The following is a 17,053-nucleotide window of genomic DNA, read 5'->3' as shown; positions in this document are numbered from 1 at the left end:
CTCGTTCCCAGCTGCGGAATTCACAGGGTGTCACTTTGAAGTGTTGATTGCCCCTAATCTGCCCTTCTGAACATGGGATCTGCTGGTCTTCTGGGAGATCGGTTGGCGGGATGAACCCCCAGAGGCTCTTACTCCGTTTCTTCTCAGAGACGCAGTGCGCCAAAAAGGTGATGGGAATTGAGCAAAATCCGGAATCTGGTTTTCCAAAGGCCGCCAGATTTCAAAGAGCAGATCTTTCCAAACCCATTGGGGATCAATGAGAGATCGTGATCCTGGATTAGTGTGCCTTCCGTAAACTTTTCTGGTGGTAGCAAAAGCTGTTAGTGTATTTTTCAGAGTATAAGATGCATTGGAGTATAAGATCTGCTCTGTCGGGCTCTCTGGTAGACTCCTCCCCAAAATTCACAGGTACAAATTTCAGACACACACACACGTTTGAAAATTCAAAACAATGTTCTTTATAAGGAAAATTCACTTAAACTAAGCCCTCTTTTTGTATAGCAAAGAGTACTCGTCTCCAAAAAAACTGGTAATTTGTACAAGTCCCTTATCAGTCCTGTGATACTTAGCTTGCAGCTGTGAGGCAATTCACAGTCCTCCTTCTTTCACAAAGTGAAACATACTTTGCTCTGGTTTAGTTTCAAAGCGGGGAAAAATCAGCACATAAAAAGTCAAAGTCAGTAAAGCAGTCACGAAACACAAGGATCAGATAATCCTCCACAATGGCCAAACCCACACGCTGCTATTTATAGCAGCCTCACTAATTACCACAGCCCCACCCAACCACAGGTGGCCTCGTTTTCTTTGATAATAATCTCTCAGTTGTTGTTGCCTAGGCATCGCTCTCCGCATGCGTGGCTGTATCATTAACTCTTGTTCTGAATCCAAGGAGGAGCTAGATAATTGATCTCTTTCTGAGCTGTCTGCCACACTCTCCTCCTCCCTGTCACTCATGTCTTCTTGGTCAGAGGAGCCTTCATCAGCAGATTCCACCGGGGACAAAACAGGCCTGCAGCATGTGGGTGTCTCTCCCACATCCACATTCCTTGGGGCAGGAGCTGGGCCAGAGCTAACCACAACAAGATGCAACCTAGTTTTTGGGAAGGAAAATATGGAAAAAAAATCTACCTACCAAGTATTCATTTGGCTAATGTCCTTAGTCGGTTCAACTTCAGCACACTATTTTATACCCTGCTTAGGGCTGAAAAAACCTTTTTCATAGGGAACAGGAATGAAAACAAACCTGCAAAGACTTAGGGCTGGAAAAAAATTATTCAGAAGGAGTAGAAAGCCGGGAAGATGGTCAGCACTTAGTTAGGGCTGCGAAAAAAGTTTCAAAAGAGCTACATTCAGAACATAAGATGCACCCAATTTTTCAGCCTCTTTTGGGCTTTAGCATTTGGAGTTATATACTGCTTCCTAGTGCTTCTACAGCCCTCTCTAAGTGCTTTCCAGAATCAGCCTCTTGCCCCCAACAATCTGGGTCCTCATTTGACCCACCTCGGAACGATGGAAGGTTGAGTCAACCTTGAGCCTGATGAGATTTGAACTACTGAACTACAGCTAGCAGTCAGCTGAAGTAGCCTACAGTGCTGCACTCTTAACCAGTGTGCCACCCCGGCTCTTTGGGGAGGAAAAACGGTGCGTCTTATACTCTGAAAAATACGGTAGTTCTTCCAGCTCAGCTGGGACAATTCATGGACGTTAAGCCATTCCCATCCCAGCCCTCTTCACTCCCCTTCAACCTCCCCAGCGATCCGGCTGCCAGAGGCTCCAGTGGCATTTATTTATTTATTATTTATTAATCAGATTTGTATGCCGCCCCTCTCCGCAGACTCGGGGCGGCTCACAGCAATAATAATACAATGTAAACAAATCTAACATTTAAGTTAATTTAAAACCCCAATTTAGAAACCAATCATACATACTAACATACCATGCACAAATTTTATAAGCCTAGGGGGAGAGAAAGTCTCAATTCCCCCATGCCTGACGACAGAGGTGGGTTTTAAGGAGCTTACGAAAGGCAAGGAGGGTGGGGGCAACTCTGATATCTGGGGGGAGTGGGTTCCAAAGGGTCGGGGCCGCCACAGAGAAGGCTCTTCCCCTGGGTCCCGCCAAACGACCTTGTTTAGTTGACGGGACCCGGAGAAGGCCAACTCTGTGGGACCTAACTGGTCGCTGGGATTCGTGCGGCAGAAGGCGGTCCCGGAGATATTCTGGTCCGGTGCCATGAAGGGCTTTATAGGTCATAACCAACACTGGATCTGTGGATGTCATTCTTGGGCCCAAGGCATCTGTCTGGCTGCTTCCCCTGGAGGGCTCCCGGCACTGGCTGTCCCATGCCTCGGCCCCCCAGCTGTGGTGACGAGGTCCACCTCGCTTTTCAGGAGGTTCCACCGCTTCCTCACGGGCAACAGCCGCTGGATCCGAGAGAGGAGCCACGAGTCCTATGCCAAGAACTACTCCATCGTGTTCCCCTACGACGAGCCCCTGGCTGGGCGTAACTTGAGGAAGGACCCTCTGTATGAGGTGAGGCCAGAGCTGATGGGTGCATCTCAGACGTAGCTCAGGCAAAGATGTAGTGGGCAGTTGGCCTGATAGTGCTGTTAGCCACAGAGCCCTGAGGCACTCTCCCCCTGCCCAGAGACAGTCTAGTTTGGCAGCGGGGGCTCATACCCCAGCCCTTGATTCTGGATTAATGGAACGCAAGCGGCACTGGAGGTGGGAGGCTCCGTTTCTTGGACGCCAGAGCAAAGGGTGGAACAGCAGAAGAATGTAGAGCTCTTCTGGACAGGATCATCTGAGCCCTCCCTACACATTTCCACCCCCCTCCCAATGAGCGGTCCTCCCCGCCTCCCCCTTCAATAGCTTTTTGCAAAAGGGGGGAAATCCCATTGCCAAGGCAACCAGGCCCCAGGTGCCTAGGGCTTTATTTATTTATTTATTGGATTTGTATGCCGTCCCTCTCCGCAGACTTGGGGCGGCTAACAACAGCAGTAAAATCCAATACTAAAAACAGTTAAAAACCCATTATATAAAAACCAATCATACATACAAACATACCATGCATAAATTGTAAAGGCCTAGGGGGAAAGAGTATCTCAGCTTCCCCATGCCTGACGGCAGAGGTGGGTTTTAAGAAGCTTACGAAAGGCGAGGAGGGTGGGGGCAATTCTAATCTCCGGGGGGAGTTGGTTCCAGAGGGTCGGGGCCGTCACAGAGAAGGCTCTTCCTCTGGGTCCCGCCAAGCGACCTTGTTTAGTTGACGGGACGCGGAGAAGGCCAACTCTGTGGGACCTAACTGGTCGCTGGGATTCGTGCGGCAGAAGGCGGTCCCTGAGATAATCTGGTCCGGTGCCATGAAGGGCTTCCTGCTTGTGGGAGGTTGGAGGATGGATCCCTTCCCGCATCCCAGTTCTTTACCCCAAAACAACCTCTTCCTGCCCCCTTCGTTTCTCTCCTGCCCCTTCCCTCAAGGCAGGAACGTTGCAGAAAATGTACCAGGGTTCGGCATTCCTGGTCTGTGAGTTCTGGGTTCTGAGCAGAGGGATCGAGCATTTCTGCTTTTACCAGCCAGCAGGGGGAGCCATTTTGGTTCTGTCTCTAGGGGACACCGATGCGGCCTCCTCTTCCCCAGCTGGGCGCATGGGACATTCTAGGTGCAGCCCTCAAGCCTCCAAGGGAATGGAGCATCAAGGAGATGTGGGAATGGCAAGGGATGGGTAGGGAGATTTATTTTATTTATTTTATTTTATTTATTTGATTTTTATGCCGCCCTACTCCTTAGACTTAGGGCGGCTTACAACATGTTAGCAATAGCACTTTTTAACAGAGCCAGCCTATTGCCCCCACAATCCGTGTCCTCATTTTACCCACCCTGGGAGGATGGAAGGCTGAGTCAACCTTGAGCCGGTGATGAGATTTGAACCACTGACCTTCAGATCTACAAGTCAGCTTCAGTGGCCTGCAGTACAGCACTCTACCTGCTGCGCCACCCCGGCTCATTCCCACATGGCCCACCACCTGGTCCTTCTCCTGTGAGTCACACGGGTGGTTGGAGCCTGGAAGCAAGAGGCAACCTGGCAGTTTCTCCACAGAGAACCCTCCACCTGCAGAGTGCGGAGGGACCAGTGGCCGAGGGATGGGGAAGCTGCAACCCAAGGGCGGGATGCAGCAGCGGGTTGAACCCAGCAGAGGTGCAGTTTGTGGGGCAATTGTGATGGAGGCTGGTCTCATCAGGTGTGGAGCTTCCCAGCTTCCTTCTCGGAGGAGTGTGGGGGCTTCCCCAGGGTCTCACCTCGTTTCCCCCCTCTGTCCACAGGAGTTGCTGCTTCAGGGCTGCGTCTTCCAGGAGCGGCACGGGTGGGAGAGGCCCGGCTGGTTCAACCCAGTGGGCAAAGCACCGGTAAGCCTGGGCGAGTCTCTTCCAAGACTGGGGAGGGGCCTGCTTTCCCTTCAGGATCACCCAAGGCCTTCGGGAGGCTCCGTTCAAGTCTCGCCCAAGGGAAGGCGGGTCTGCTTTGGACAAGCAACGGGGAGGCGGTGGCTGCAGCAGTGGGGAGCCCCTGGCGCCTGTGAAAGCTGCCTTGAGGGCCTGGCAAGGCCTCTTCTTTGCTCAGGCCTTCTGGGCCATGGGGCAGAGAGGCCCTTATAGTTTATAGTTTATTAGATTTGTATGCCGCCCCTCTCCGAAGACTCGGGGCGGCTCACAACGTAACAGTGATACAATACAATACAAATCCAATAGTAAAAAAAGTTAAATCAATTTTAAAAAACATTAATAACATAATAAAATCCCTAACTAACACATTCAACCTAATCTATCATACAGTAAGGCCGGAAACATAATAAAAAGGGGAGAAAGTGATAATTATCTCCACGCCTGGCGACAAAGTTGGGTCTTCAGCATTTTACAGAAGGTGAGGAGGGTGGGGGGTGTTTGAATCTCTGGAGGGAGTTGATTCCAGAGGGCCGGGGCCGCCACAGAAAAGGCTCTTCCCCTGGGTCCCGCCAGCTGACATTGTTTGGTCGATGGGACCCGGAGAAGGCCAACTCTGTGGGACCTAATTGGTCGCTGGGATTCGTGCGGCAGAAGGCGGTCTTGGAGATATTCTGGTCCGATGCCATGTAGGGCTTTATAGGTCATGACCAACACTTTGAATTGTGACCTGAAACTGATCGGCAGCCAGTGCAGACTGCGGAGTGTTGGCGAAACATGGGCAGATCTTGGAAGCCCCACGATGGCTCTCGCAGCTGCGTTCTGCACGATCTGAAGTTTCCGAACACTTTTCAAAGGTAGCCCCAAAGGTTATCCTTCTCTGTACTGGATTTGGTTGGACATTTTGGACCAACCCGCCCAGCGGTTCCTTCCATGCTTCTGTTGTGGTGCCTTATAAGCCCAGAGGAAGAAAAGGCCACGACTCCTCCAGTTGGGATGACCTTCCCTTATCACAGCCACTGATGGCACCTTAGCCAACCTCTGTACACCCGAGCTCAGCCAGCCAGATTAGAACTTGGATGGTGTTCTGGATTCTGGTAGAACTTTGGTTACATTGGGAATAATGCTTACTGAATGCAGGATTTCATCAACAAAAAACCTCCATCTTTATTCTCCTCCGTATTCAAAATGCATTACAGACAGTCACATTCCCCTCTCTTTATCTTTAGCAATTAGAGCATACAAACATTCATCCATGCCTCCTCCCTTATCTTAAGATTTATGTCTATACAGCGTAGTTCAAAAGCACCAGGAATAGCTGTGAAATAACGAAGAATAAGCTAACTCACCCCGGAGCCAAAACGATACACGTCCATGATGGATTTACAACATTGAAAAACTCCGCCCTTCTTCCTCGCTGGCACCCTGACGTGATGAATACATCACTCCAGTAATTAACCCGTTCCTCCCCTTAATATCTTTTCCCTAACACTTGCTCCCTGCTCCTTTGAACTCTTCTGAAGTGAGGGTTTAACCAGCGATTGTCTGTCTCTTCTTCACTGGAGTCTGGACTCATAGCAACATCCTGTGGCTGGCCTCCCACCTGTTCTGATACCTGTAACCCAGGGTCATAAACACTATCTGAATCAGAGTCATCAACCTCTTCAGCATCCTCCAACTGACCAGGAGTATGTACAACAGGTGGGAGATCGTGTGGAAATCCCAGGATGGCAGGGGTCATGCTAGGTCCCACCCAGGATGTCCTGGACACGGCCATCTGTCCAACCACGGCTCAGCCAGGCCGAAGCCCCCCACTTGGTTTCCTTGCAATTCCACCTGCAGCACAACGTCTGGCTTTTAGCGGGGCATCTCTGCAGGGAGGAGGCTGAGGCCTGCTGTTCATGTGCCAATCCAGGTGCCGGACTACAATTATTACGGGGCTTACGGCCACCCCGCCTGTGAGGAGGATGCCTACCGCCAGCTTCTCTCTGAGGAATACACCTTCGACTTCCCCCCTCATCACAGCATCGTGAGTAGAAGGAGTAGAAGGGCAGGGCAGGGAATGAGGTTTTAAAAAAGGCTTTATTTAAACAATTAAAATTGACAAAGTTGACAAACGTGCTTAGGATTCTTTGGTTTACATTTCAGGAGTTACCGTTCTCCTGTTTTCTATATACATTTGAAATTAATTACGGAAAAAAGAAAAAAGAAAAGTAAGAAAAAAGAAGAAAAAAAAAGAAATACTAGTAGTCAACTATTTTCGTTGGCTCATGTATTTAAGCAAACTGTTTATAAATATATTCATGTATTTGTTTAAAATGATACATATAATTATATGTATGTATGTATGTATGTATGTATGTATGTATGTATGTATGTATGTAGATTGTTCTGAGTTCGGGTTTTGCCCCGTGTAATATTTTGAGTGTCTATGCGACGTTTCGGTGAAATCACATTCACCATCATCAGGCTGAAGTTTCAAGCTTCGTGCTGTTGTAAAAATATATATATATGTGTGTGTGTGTGTGTAGATTGTTCTGAGTTCGGGTTTTGCCCCGTGTAATATTTTGAGTGTCTATGCGACGTTTCGGTGAAATCACATTCACCATCATCAGGCTGAAGTTTCAAGCTTCGTGCTGTTGTAAAAATATATATATGTGTGTGTGTGTGTGTGTGTGTGTGTGTAGATTGTTCTGAGTTCGGGTTTTGCCCTGTGTAATATTTTGAGTGTCTATGCGACGTTTCGGTGAAATCACATTCACCATCATCAGGCTGAAGTTTTAAGCTTCGTGCTGCTGTAAATATGGAATATTATTATTATTTCCATATTTACAGCAGCATGAAGCTTAAAACTTCAGCCTGATGATGGTGAATGTGATTTCAACGAAACGTCGTATAGACATTCAAAATATTACACGGGGCAAAACCCGAACTCAGAACAATCTACATACATATACCCGTGAAAATCTACGAAAACATATATATATATACTATATGTTTTCGTAGATTTTCACGGGTATATGTATGTAGATTGTTCTGAGTTCGGGTTTTGCCCGTGTAATATTTTGAATGTCTATGCGACGTTTCACAGGCTGAAGTTGTAAGCTTTGTGCTGCTGTAAATATAGTTATATAAACTATATTTACATTAATTCTATTGGTTAGTGGCATGGTCTATTTGTTTCGTATGTCTTCTGCACTGGCCTGCTGGTTTTTTTTTTTAAATCTTTAAAGTTTTGTAGATATTTTTTCTGAACCAACCATTTATGAAAGGAAGCACCAGCAGGGAGGTCTTTGTTCAGCCCCTCACCCACCGTGGCTATGTTTATTTATTTATTTTATTTATTCATTTGTCCAATACACAAATACATAGGAAGAAGATAGACATGAAGTAATATATATAAGGGTAAAAGTGAACTTAGAGGAGAAGATATATGAAAGGAAGAAAATATATCTGAGATATGAGATAAAGGAAAGACAATTGGACAGGGGACAAAAGGCACACTAGTGCACTTATGTACGCCCCTTACTGGCCTCTTAGGAACCTGGAGAGGTCAATCGTGGAGAGTCTAAGGGAGAAATGTTGGGGGTTAGGGGTCGATACTATAGAGTCCGGTAATGAGTTCCACGCTTCGACAACTCGATTGCTAAAGTCATATTGGAGCGGTTCATATTATGTTTGAATCTATTGCGTGCTCTTGTGTTGTTGCGGTTGAAGCTGAAGTAGTCATTGAATTTTCAGATCAGGAAGGAATGCTTGTGCTGCCGAAATGCTCTTGCTGTCTTTGACATGTCTTACTTTGGCAAATTCTACCTGGTGGGTCCGGATGCCAGGAAGGCGGCCGATTGGCTCTTCACCGCTGATGTTCGCAAGCCCCCAGGTAGGTTCTCTTCCTCCAGGGCCTTGGGCTGAGTCTTCCATGGAAGAGGGACGGTTGTTATTGTCCTGTAAACCCTCCTTGGGGCCTTGCGCTCTGCATTTAAGCCATGCTCCTGCTCCGTGCAGGAGGCCAGGCCCCATCCACCCCCACCCCCTGTGCAGGACTCCAGTGGGAGTCTTCCTGACCACTCTCAGCCTCCTTTGGCCCCTGCTTGAGCTCAGCCAGCGAGAGGATGTCAGTGGGCCTGGTACCAGCACCAGCAGGGCCCTGCATATAGTCTGGGGCCAACGTGGCCGGCCTGCCCCAGATAATAATAATAATAATAATAATAATAATAATAATAATAATAATAATAATAGGGAAGCGCCCGACTGGTGATGAAATACGAAATCCAGCATAGTGATCTTGTTGCTGTGTTGTATTCAAATAATAATAATAATAATAATAATAATAATAATAATAATAATAATAGGGAAGCGCCCGACTGGTGATGAAATACGAAATCCAGCATAGTGATCTTGTTGCTGTGTTGTATTCAAATAATAATAATAATAATAATAATAATAATAATAATAGGGAAGCGGCTGACTGGTGATGAAATACGAAATCCAGCATAGTGATCTTGTTGCTGTGTTGTATTCAAATAATAATAATAATAGGGAAGCGGCTGACTGGTGATGAAATACGATATCCAGCATAGTGATCTCGTTTGCTGTGTTGCATTGACATAATAAGAATAAGAATAAGAATAATTTAGTAGATTTGCATGCCGCCCCTCTCCTAGGACTCGGAGCGGCTCACAACAATAAAACATCATATACAAATCCAATGTTAAAACAGTCTTTAAAAAAAACCCTATTAAAACAGTCATACAGCCCAAACACACCATCCATAAAATCCAAGGAAGCTAAGGATATAACAATTCCTCCATGCCTGGTGACATAGATGAGTTTTCAAAAGTTTGCGAACGGCAAGGAGGGTGGGGACAGTCCTAATCTCCGGGGGAAGCTGATTCCAGAGGGCCGGGGCCACCACAGAGAAGGCTCTTCCCCTGGGTCCCGCCAGACGGCATTGCTTCGTCGACAGGACCCGGAGAGGGCCAACTCTGTGGGACCTAACCGGTCGCTGGGATTTGTGCGGCAGCCTTTTGGCCCCTAAGGAATAGGCCCTCTATGATGCCAATGCTGCTCTCTCAAATCCTCCTGGGAAGGGTGAAGGCTCACCACTGGGTCCCCGATAAGGGGAGGGGCTGATTGGCAGCCTCTGCAAAACCTTTTACGGTAGGAAGAAAGAGCGGCCAGAGAGCTTCGGTGCTCTGAGACGGACTCTCCCCCTCTTGGGTTGCAGCTTTTCAACATGGGAACCTTCACAGGTGTTTCCAGCAGGTTGGCACAGTGTTGAAAGAGGGGCGGACCCTGCTGAGCAGACAAGAGGGTTTGGCATATCAAGGAGGCTTAAATGGAGCCGGTGCATCTTGCCTGCAGGAGGGGGCGGCTTTTTCACAGCCTGGCCCCTCCTTGCTTCTTCCTGGGGGGATGAAATGGCCTCAGAGCCTGGCGACAAGGACCTGAGAGGTCGGACTGCTTGCCACCTTCCATGCCATGGCTGGCCAAGAGGGCTAAATTTGATGGACGGGTTGCTGCTGGCAGGAGGAGGGGGCAGGCTTTAATCCTTTTATCTCAGGGACCGCCTTCTGCTGCATGAATCCCAGCGACCAGTTAGGTCCCACAGAGTGGGTCTTCTCCGGGTCTCGTCAACTAAACAATGTCGCTTGGTGGGACCCAGGGGCAGAGCCTTCTCTGTGGCGGCCCCGGCCCTCTGGAACCAACTCCCCCCAGAGATTAGAATTGCCCCCACCCTCCTTGCCTTTCGTAAGCTTCTTAAAACCCACCTCTGCCGCCAGGCATGGGGGAACTGAGATATTCCTTTCCCCCCCCCCAGGCCTATACAAGTTATGCATGGTATATTTGTGTGTATGTTTGGTTTTATAATAAGGGTTTTAACTGTTTTAATATTGGATTGTTATATGCTGTTTTTATTACTGTTGTTAGCCGCCCCGAGTCTGCAGAGAGGGGCGGCATACAATCCAATAAATAAATAATTAAATAAATAAATAAATCCTGGAGTGGCTGACTTAAATGCTGACACCAGAGCCACGGACCTGGTGCTGTAAGGACATCATTGGGGAAGGGTGCCAGTGCAGAAGAGCTGGGGGGGGGAGGTCCGGGCAGTTTCTTCCTCCATCCCTGAAGCCTGATTCTCTTTCCCCAGGAACCACCGTTTACACCTGCATGCTGAACAAAGATGGGGGAGTGGAAAGCGATTTGACTGTTAGTCCGATTGACCCGGGGCCCCGAGACTCGGCCCTGGCACCAGCCTTTGAAGGTGACAGACCCTCCCCAGCCCCCCTGAACCGAGATGTGTTGGTTGGGCCAGTGGAGTTTGTAGAGCAGATGCCCTGGTTGTGAGCAGAAGCTGGCTTTCTTCCGCTGGAGAACATAAGAAGAGCCCTTGCAGGAGGAGCACCAGACTCTTGGGGAAAGAGGGAGCTGATGCTCCTCGGTGTGAGTTCAAGGACTCTAGAGGCTCTCAAGATTCCTTTACAGCTTCTCCTGCCCCACAAAGTGCTTTTCCAGGGACCCCAGACTTCACAGGGCTGACAATCCACAATCCATGGGACCAACGAAGGGCTGCTCGTCTTCGGCGCTACTGGTGCGCCCTCCGAGGTTGTGGCGGGCATGCGCACATCCATTGGCATGAGGTTTGGCTTCTGTGCATGCGTAGCAAGCGAAATTTTGCACAAGGACATGCATACAAGAGAGATTTCGGTGATTTTCGTCAATATTTTTGCTTCCACGCAGGCGCATAAGCAAAAACCCGGCAAAAATCACCAAAATGTCACTCGTGTGAAATTTTGCTTGCTGAGCATGCGCAGAAGCAAAATTTTGTGCAGGGGTGCGCGTGCACACATGTGTGCATCGGGGATGCGTAGCTGCATGCACATCCCGGAATTTACTACGAGGATGTTCTCTATTAATGTATGAGCAGAGTAATCCTTATTTACCAGGGTTGTGCACACACAGAAATGTTGAGATCAGTTGTGAATAACTACTCAGCCACTCACTGATATACTAATTTGAATTAAAGTTTACATTGAGAAATAACACATTCCTATTAACAGTCTAAAGTCATACACATAAGTCAGAATAACAATCCAAATATTACCAAGTCTTTCTTACCAGTTGTCTTTGTCATAATCAGCAAACAAAAATATCAAGCCTAAACCCATTTTAGCTGATATGCATAACTACAATACAGAGAGATTGCAGAGCTAACCTAACAGTGAGTAGCCATTAACAGTAATTAGCTAGACAAAGAGAAACAGAGAGGGTGACTCAGAGAAATAAGCTATAAACTCTAGCGCCCTCTTGTGGCCGTCTGCAACACCTGCAGCAAATATATAGCCAACCCAACAGAGTCGTAACATTCTTGCTGAAGACAATCAGAGGCTCCTGCCCCTGGAGGGGGGGGGGCAGACAGACAAGGGATACTACAGGTCAGAAGAAGAAAGGAGGTCCTCTTGTCCTTTTCCCTGGAGCCCCCAGTTTGCACTAAGGGAGACTTCTAGCTGGAGGGGGGGTGGGTTATTTTATTTTCCAGTTTCTGCCTGTTCTGCTCCTAGCAAGTTCTGCAAGGTTTGAACCAGGGAATCTGACAATCTCCGCCTGAGATTGACGCATGGAAGAAAGAAAGCTGATTAGTGCTCCGAGCCATTATTTTGGGTGCAGGAGCTGCCATTCCAGAGAGGCTTCCGCTTGACAGGCAATTAGAGCAGCGTCTATGTTTTCGGCTTCTGGAGGCCACCTGAGTTTTATTAGAGCCAATTATCAGGTGACGCACAAGTGGGAGAGATGCTTGCTGAGTTCCCCCCTCCCAGCACTTCTGGGGAAGCAGCCTTGGGCCCAGCAACTGATGCAGGCCAGGCGGTGGAGGAGAGGTCCGGCCCATGAAACAGCTCCTCAAGAGAGGGGCCACATAATATCTGACTTTTGCCTTGTTTTGTGGCAACATGGAGTCATTTCGGGCGAATTGGAAAAGTCGAAGGGCTATTCAGTGCAATGGAAACTGCAGTTTAATGTTTCCAAATGTAAAATAATGCACTTGGGGAAAAGGAATCTTCAATCTGAGTATTGTATTGGCAGTTCTGTGTTAGCAAAAACTTCAGAAGAAAAGGATTTAGGGGTAGTGATTTGTGGCAGTCTCAAAATGGGTGAACAGTGCAGTCAGGCGGTAGGGAAAGCAAGTAGGATGCTTGGCTGCATAGCTAGAGGTATAACAAGCAGGAAGAGGGAGATTATGATCCCGCTATATAGAATGCTGGTGAGACCACATTTGGAGTACTGTGTTCAGTTCTGGAGACCTCACCTACAAAAAGATATTGACAAAATTGAACGGGTCCAAAGACGGGCTACAAGAATGGTGGAAGGTCTTAAGCATAAAACTGATCAGGAAAGACTTAATGAACTCAATCTGTATAATCTGGAGGACAGAAGGAAAAGGGGGGACATGATCGAAACATTTAAATATATTAAAGGGTTAAATAAGGTCCAGGAGGGAAGTGTTTTTAATAGGAAAGTGAACACAAGAACAAGGGGACACAATCTGAAGTTAGTTGGGGGAAAGATCAAAAGCAACATGAGAAAATATTATTTTACTGAAAGAGTAGTAGATCTTTGGAACAAACTTCTAGCAGACGTGGTAGATAAATCCACAGTAACTGAATTTAAACATGCCTGGAATAAACATATATCCATCCTAAGGTAAACTACAGAAAATAGTATAAGGGCAGACTAGATGGACCATGAGGTCTTTTTCTGCCATCAGACTTCTATGTTTCTATGTTTCTATTTTCTATTCAATTGATATAGCAATGGACTTATACAGTGATGGCGAACCTATGGCACGGGTTCCACAGGTGGCACGTGGAGCTATATCTGCTGGCACGCGAGCCGTTGCCCTAGCTCAGCTCCAACATGCATGTGTGTGTCGGCCAGCTGACTTTTGGCTTCCAAATAGCCTCCGGGGGGACTGGGGACAGGGCATTTTTACCCTGCCGTAGCTCCAGGGAAGACTTTGGAGCTTGGGGAGGGAGAAACATAAGTTAAGTTTAAGTTTTATTAGATTTATATGCCGCCCCTCTCTGAAGACTCGGGGCGGCTCACAACAACAGCAATACAATATACAAAGTACAAATCCAGTATAAGTTAAAAGCAATTTAAAACCCATAAATATTTAAAAAACTATCATTACTACACAATCACATCATTCTCATATATTACAGTCAGAAAAAAGGTGGTGCGGGGGGGACAAGATAGTTATTCCCCCCACCCCTGGCGACATAGATAGGTCTTCAACATCTTGCAGAAGGCAGGAAGAGTAGGGGCAATTTGAATCTCCGGGGGGAGTTGAATCCAGAGGGCCGGGGCCGCCACAGAGAAGGCTCTTCCCCTGGGTCCCGCCAAACGGCATTGTTTAGTCGACGAGACCCGGAGAGGGCCAACTCTGTGGGACCTGATTGGCCGCTGGGATTCGTGCGGCAGAAGGCGGTCCCGGAGGTATTCTGGTCCGATGCCATGTAGGGCTTTATATCTTCCCCAGGCATATATAGTTTATGCACGGTATGTTGTGTGCATGTTTTTTAAATTATGAGTTTTTAGATTTTTAAATATTAGATTTGTATTGTACATTGTTTTTTTACTATTGCTGTGAGCCGCCCCGAGTCTACGGAGAGGGGTGGCAGACAAATTTAATAAATAATAATAATAATAATAATAATAATAATAATAATTATTATTATTATTATTATTATTATTAAAGGCAAAATGTGGATTGTCCAGGAAAGGGTTTGTTTTGCTTTTGGCAAAGATTCTGCTCTACTTCTGGGGTCTCAGAACACTTGGAGGTATCATAGGGGACCAACCTAATCCAATCTAGGACCTAAGGATATTGTTAAATTGTCAGTGGGGCAGTTCACATGTAAACTGTGGAGTCTCCTGAGTAGTGTTGGGGATGAATTCAGCCAATCGAATCAATCAATCAATCAATCAATCAATCATTGAAAGAGTAGTAGATCCTTGGAACAAACTTCCAGCAGACATGGTTGGTAAATCCACAGTAACTGAATTTAAACATGCCTGGGATATCCATTGTAAGATAAAATACAGGAAATAGTATAAGGGCAGACTAGATGGACCATGAGGTCTTTTTCTGCCGTCAGTCTCCTATGTTTCTATGTTTCTATTTTTAAGCTTTTTTTAAATATTAGATTTGTTTCCATTGTAACATTGTTGTGAGCCGCCCCAAGTCTTTGGAGAGGGGCGGCATACAAATCTAATAAATTATTATTAATCAATCAATCAATCAATCAATCAATCAATCAGTCAATAACAGAGCTGGAGCAGCAACCTGCAGGGCTCTGTGAGTCCCCCTTCCCTTTGGCTAGCCGGCACCGCAACCCACGGCTTCTGGGGGGCTGCCGCACTTGCCAACTTGACTCTCATCCTTTTTAGGGGATGGCTACTACCTGGCTATTGGGGGTGCAGCTGCCCAGTACAACTGGTCACACATCAGGACGGTCCTTCAGGAGAAGCACTTTCAGTGCCAGTTGATCGACCGGTCAGAAGAGCTGGGCATGATCAGCATTCAAGGACCTGCCAGGTGAGTCTCAGCGTTTGATCCAGTGCAGAAGGGGTCACCTTCTCTCTGTCATAGCGTTCAATGGGATTGAGGCCCAAGAGTGCCAAGGGGGAAGTCTTTCCTCCTCCTCCTCCCTGCCCCCTGGCAGAGTGTCTAGGCTGGCCATGCCAGGCTGAGCATTGCTTGCTACAGAGCAAGCTTCCTTCTTCTGCCAGTTGGCCTCCCGTCCTTCCCAGATAGGCCCAGGTGTGTAGACTCTTTGCTGGTCAACCTGGAGTAGATTTGCACAGCTGCCTCCCAGACCATTGGTGCAATGCTCCTTGTACAAAAGAGAAGAGCCAGTTGCGCTCACTAACTCGCCAGGTTTGTGTCTTTGCAAGTGGGATGTTGGGGGCCAGTATCTGAATCTAGGGAACACAAGCGGGAAATCACCAGTTTCTCTTCCTTTCCCTGCTGGCTTGTTCTTAATATCAAATACAGTGATACCTTGTCTTACAAACTTAATTGGTTCCGGGATGAGGTTCTTAAGGTGAAAAGTTTGTAAGACGAAACAAGGTTTCCCATGGGAATCAATGGAAAAGCAATTAATGCGTGCAAGCCCCAAATTCACCCCTTTTGTCAGCCGAAGCGCCCATTTTTGCGCTGCTGGGATTCCCCTGAGGCTCCCCTCCATGGGAAACCCCACCTCCGAACTTCTGTGTTTTTGCAATGCTGTAGGGGAATCCCAGCATCGCAAAACGGGTGCTTTGCTGGCAACGGAAGTCCGGAGGTGGGGTTTCCCAGCGAAGGGAGCATCAGTGAAATCGCAGCATCGCAAAAACACGGAAGTCCGGAGGTGGGGTTTCCCACGGAGGGGAGCCTCAGGGGAATCCCAGCAGCGCAAAAACATGTGTTTCGCTGGCAACGGAAGTCTGGAGGCGGGGCATGCTAGTGGCAGCGGTGGGTTTGTAAGGTGAAAATAGTTTGTAAGAAGAGGCAAAAATTTTTTAAACCCCAGGTTTGTATCTCGAAAAGTTTGTATGACGAGGCGTTTGTAAGACGAGGTATCACTATATTTTGCTTTCACAGCCATCTTAAATTTAAGTGGAATGTCAGCCGATCCCCAAGATAATCATAGCTCACAGTCTATCCATGTTTTCATCTTGCGCTGTTTGCTGCACATTTATTAGAAACGTGGGAAGCTTTGAAATGTAATGTGTGATTGTCAAATCAGCTTTGTCTTCCAATGCTGCCCCCCCTCCCCTCCAAACTAGATATTCTGGGTATTTTTGGATGAGTGTAGGTGGAGAGGGAGAGCCGAGATTTTTAGAAGTTTTTAGAAAGCTGCTCAAAGCTGGAGCATTTGGCCTGAGACTGAACTCCTAAGGCTAAGCTCATGCAGGATCTGACAGCTGCCCCAGGAGGTCAATTTCACATCTTTCCTTTTTTCTATTTTAAATAAGAAAGAGGCTAGTCCCTTGGAAGTTAATAGGTTGATCAAAGTTTGTAGCAATGCAGTGCAGAAAGAACATTGTTTCTATTATTATTATTATTATTATTATTATTATTATTATTATTATTATTATGACTATCATCATTATCATTATTATTTTATTATTATTATTATTATTTAGATTTGTATGCCGCCCCTCTCCGTAGACTCGGGGTGGCTCGCAGCAGTGACAAACAATATATAATAGCAAATCTAATATTAAAGTCTAAAATAACAATTTTACATTAAAAGCCTAAGAATCCCATTATATGAAAAAGCATACACACAAACATACCATACATAAAAACTGAATAGGCAAGGGGAGATGTCTCAGTTCCTCCATGCCTGGGTTTTAAGAAGTTTACGAAAGGCAAGGAGGGTGGGGGCAGTCCTAAACTCCGGGGGGGAACTGGTTCCAGAGGGTCGGGGCCGCCACAGAGAAGGCTCTTCCCCTGGGTCCCGCCAGATGACATTGTTTAGTCGACGGGACCTGGAGAAGGCCAACTCTGTGGGACCTAACTGGTCACTGGGATTCGTGCGGCAGAAGGCGGTCTCATAGATATTC

The 17,053-nt window shown here is 47.2% G+C and overlaps 1 protein-coding gene across 1 annotated transcript in view; it reads left to right on the top strand.

Moving 5' to 3' along the window:
- SARDH (sarcosine dehydrogenase) overlaps positions 1–17,053 on the top strand; it is a 66,310-nt gene that overhangs the window by 33,721 nt on the left and 15,536 nt on the right. The window contains exons 11-16 of the mRNA XM_070758941.1: positions 2,391–2,532; positions 4,325–4,408; positions 6,357–6,470; positions 8,183–8,321; positions 10,593–10,706; positions 14,891–15,038. Of these exons, the coding sequence (XP_070615042.1) occupies positions 2,391–2,532; positions 4,325–4,408; positions 6,357–6,470; positions 8,183–8,321; positions 10,593–10,706; positions 14,891–15,038 (741 nt within the window). The remainder of the gene's footprint in view (positions 1–2,390; positions 2,533–4,324; positions 4,409–6,356; positions 6,471–8,182; positions 8,322–10,592; positions 10,707–14,890; positions 15,039–17,053) is intronic.

The sequence above is a fragment of the Erythrolamprus reginae genome, chromosome 8 (genome assembly GCF_031021105.1).
Source record: "Erythrolamprus reginae isolate rEryReg1 chromosome 8, rEryReg1.hap1, whole genome shotgun sequence".
Classification (NCBI taxonomy): domain Eukaryota; kingdom Metazoa; phylum Chordata; class Lepidosauria; order Squamata; family Dipsadidae; genus Erythrolamprus; species Erythrolamprus reginae.
Note: the sequence above shows the minus strand (reverse complement) of the source record. Positions and strands in the feature narration are given on the sequence as shown.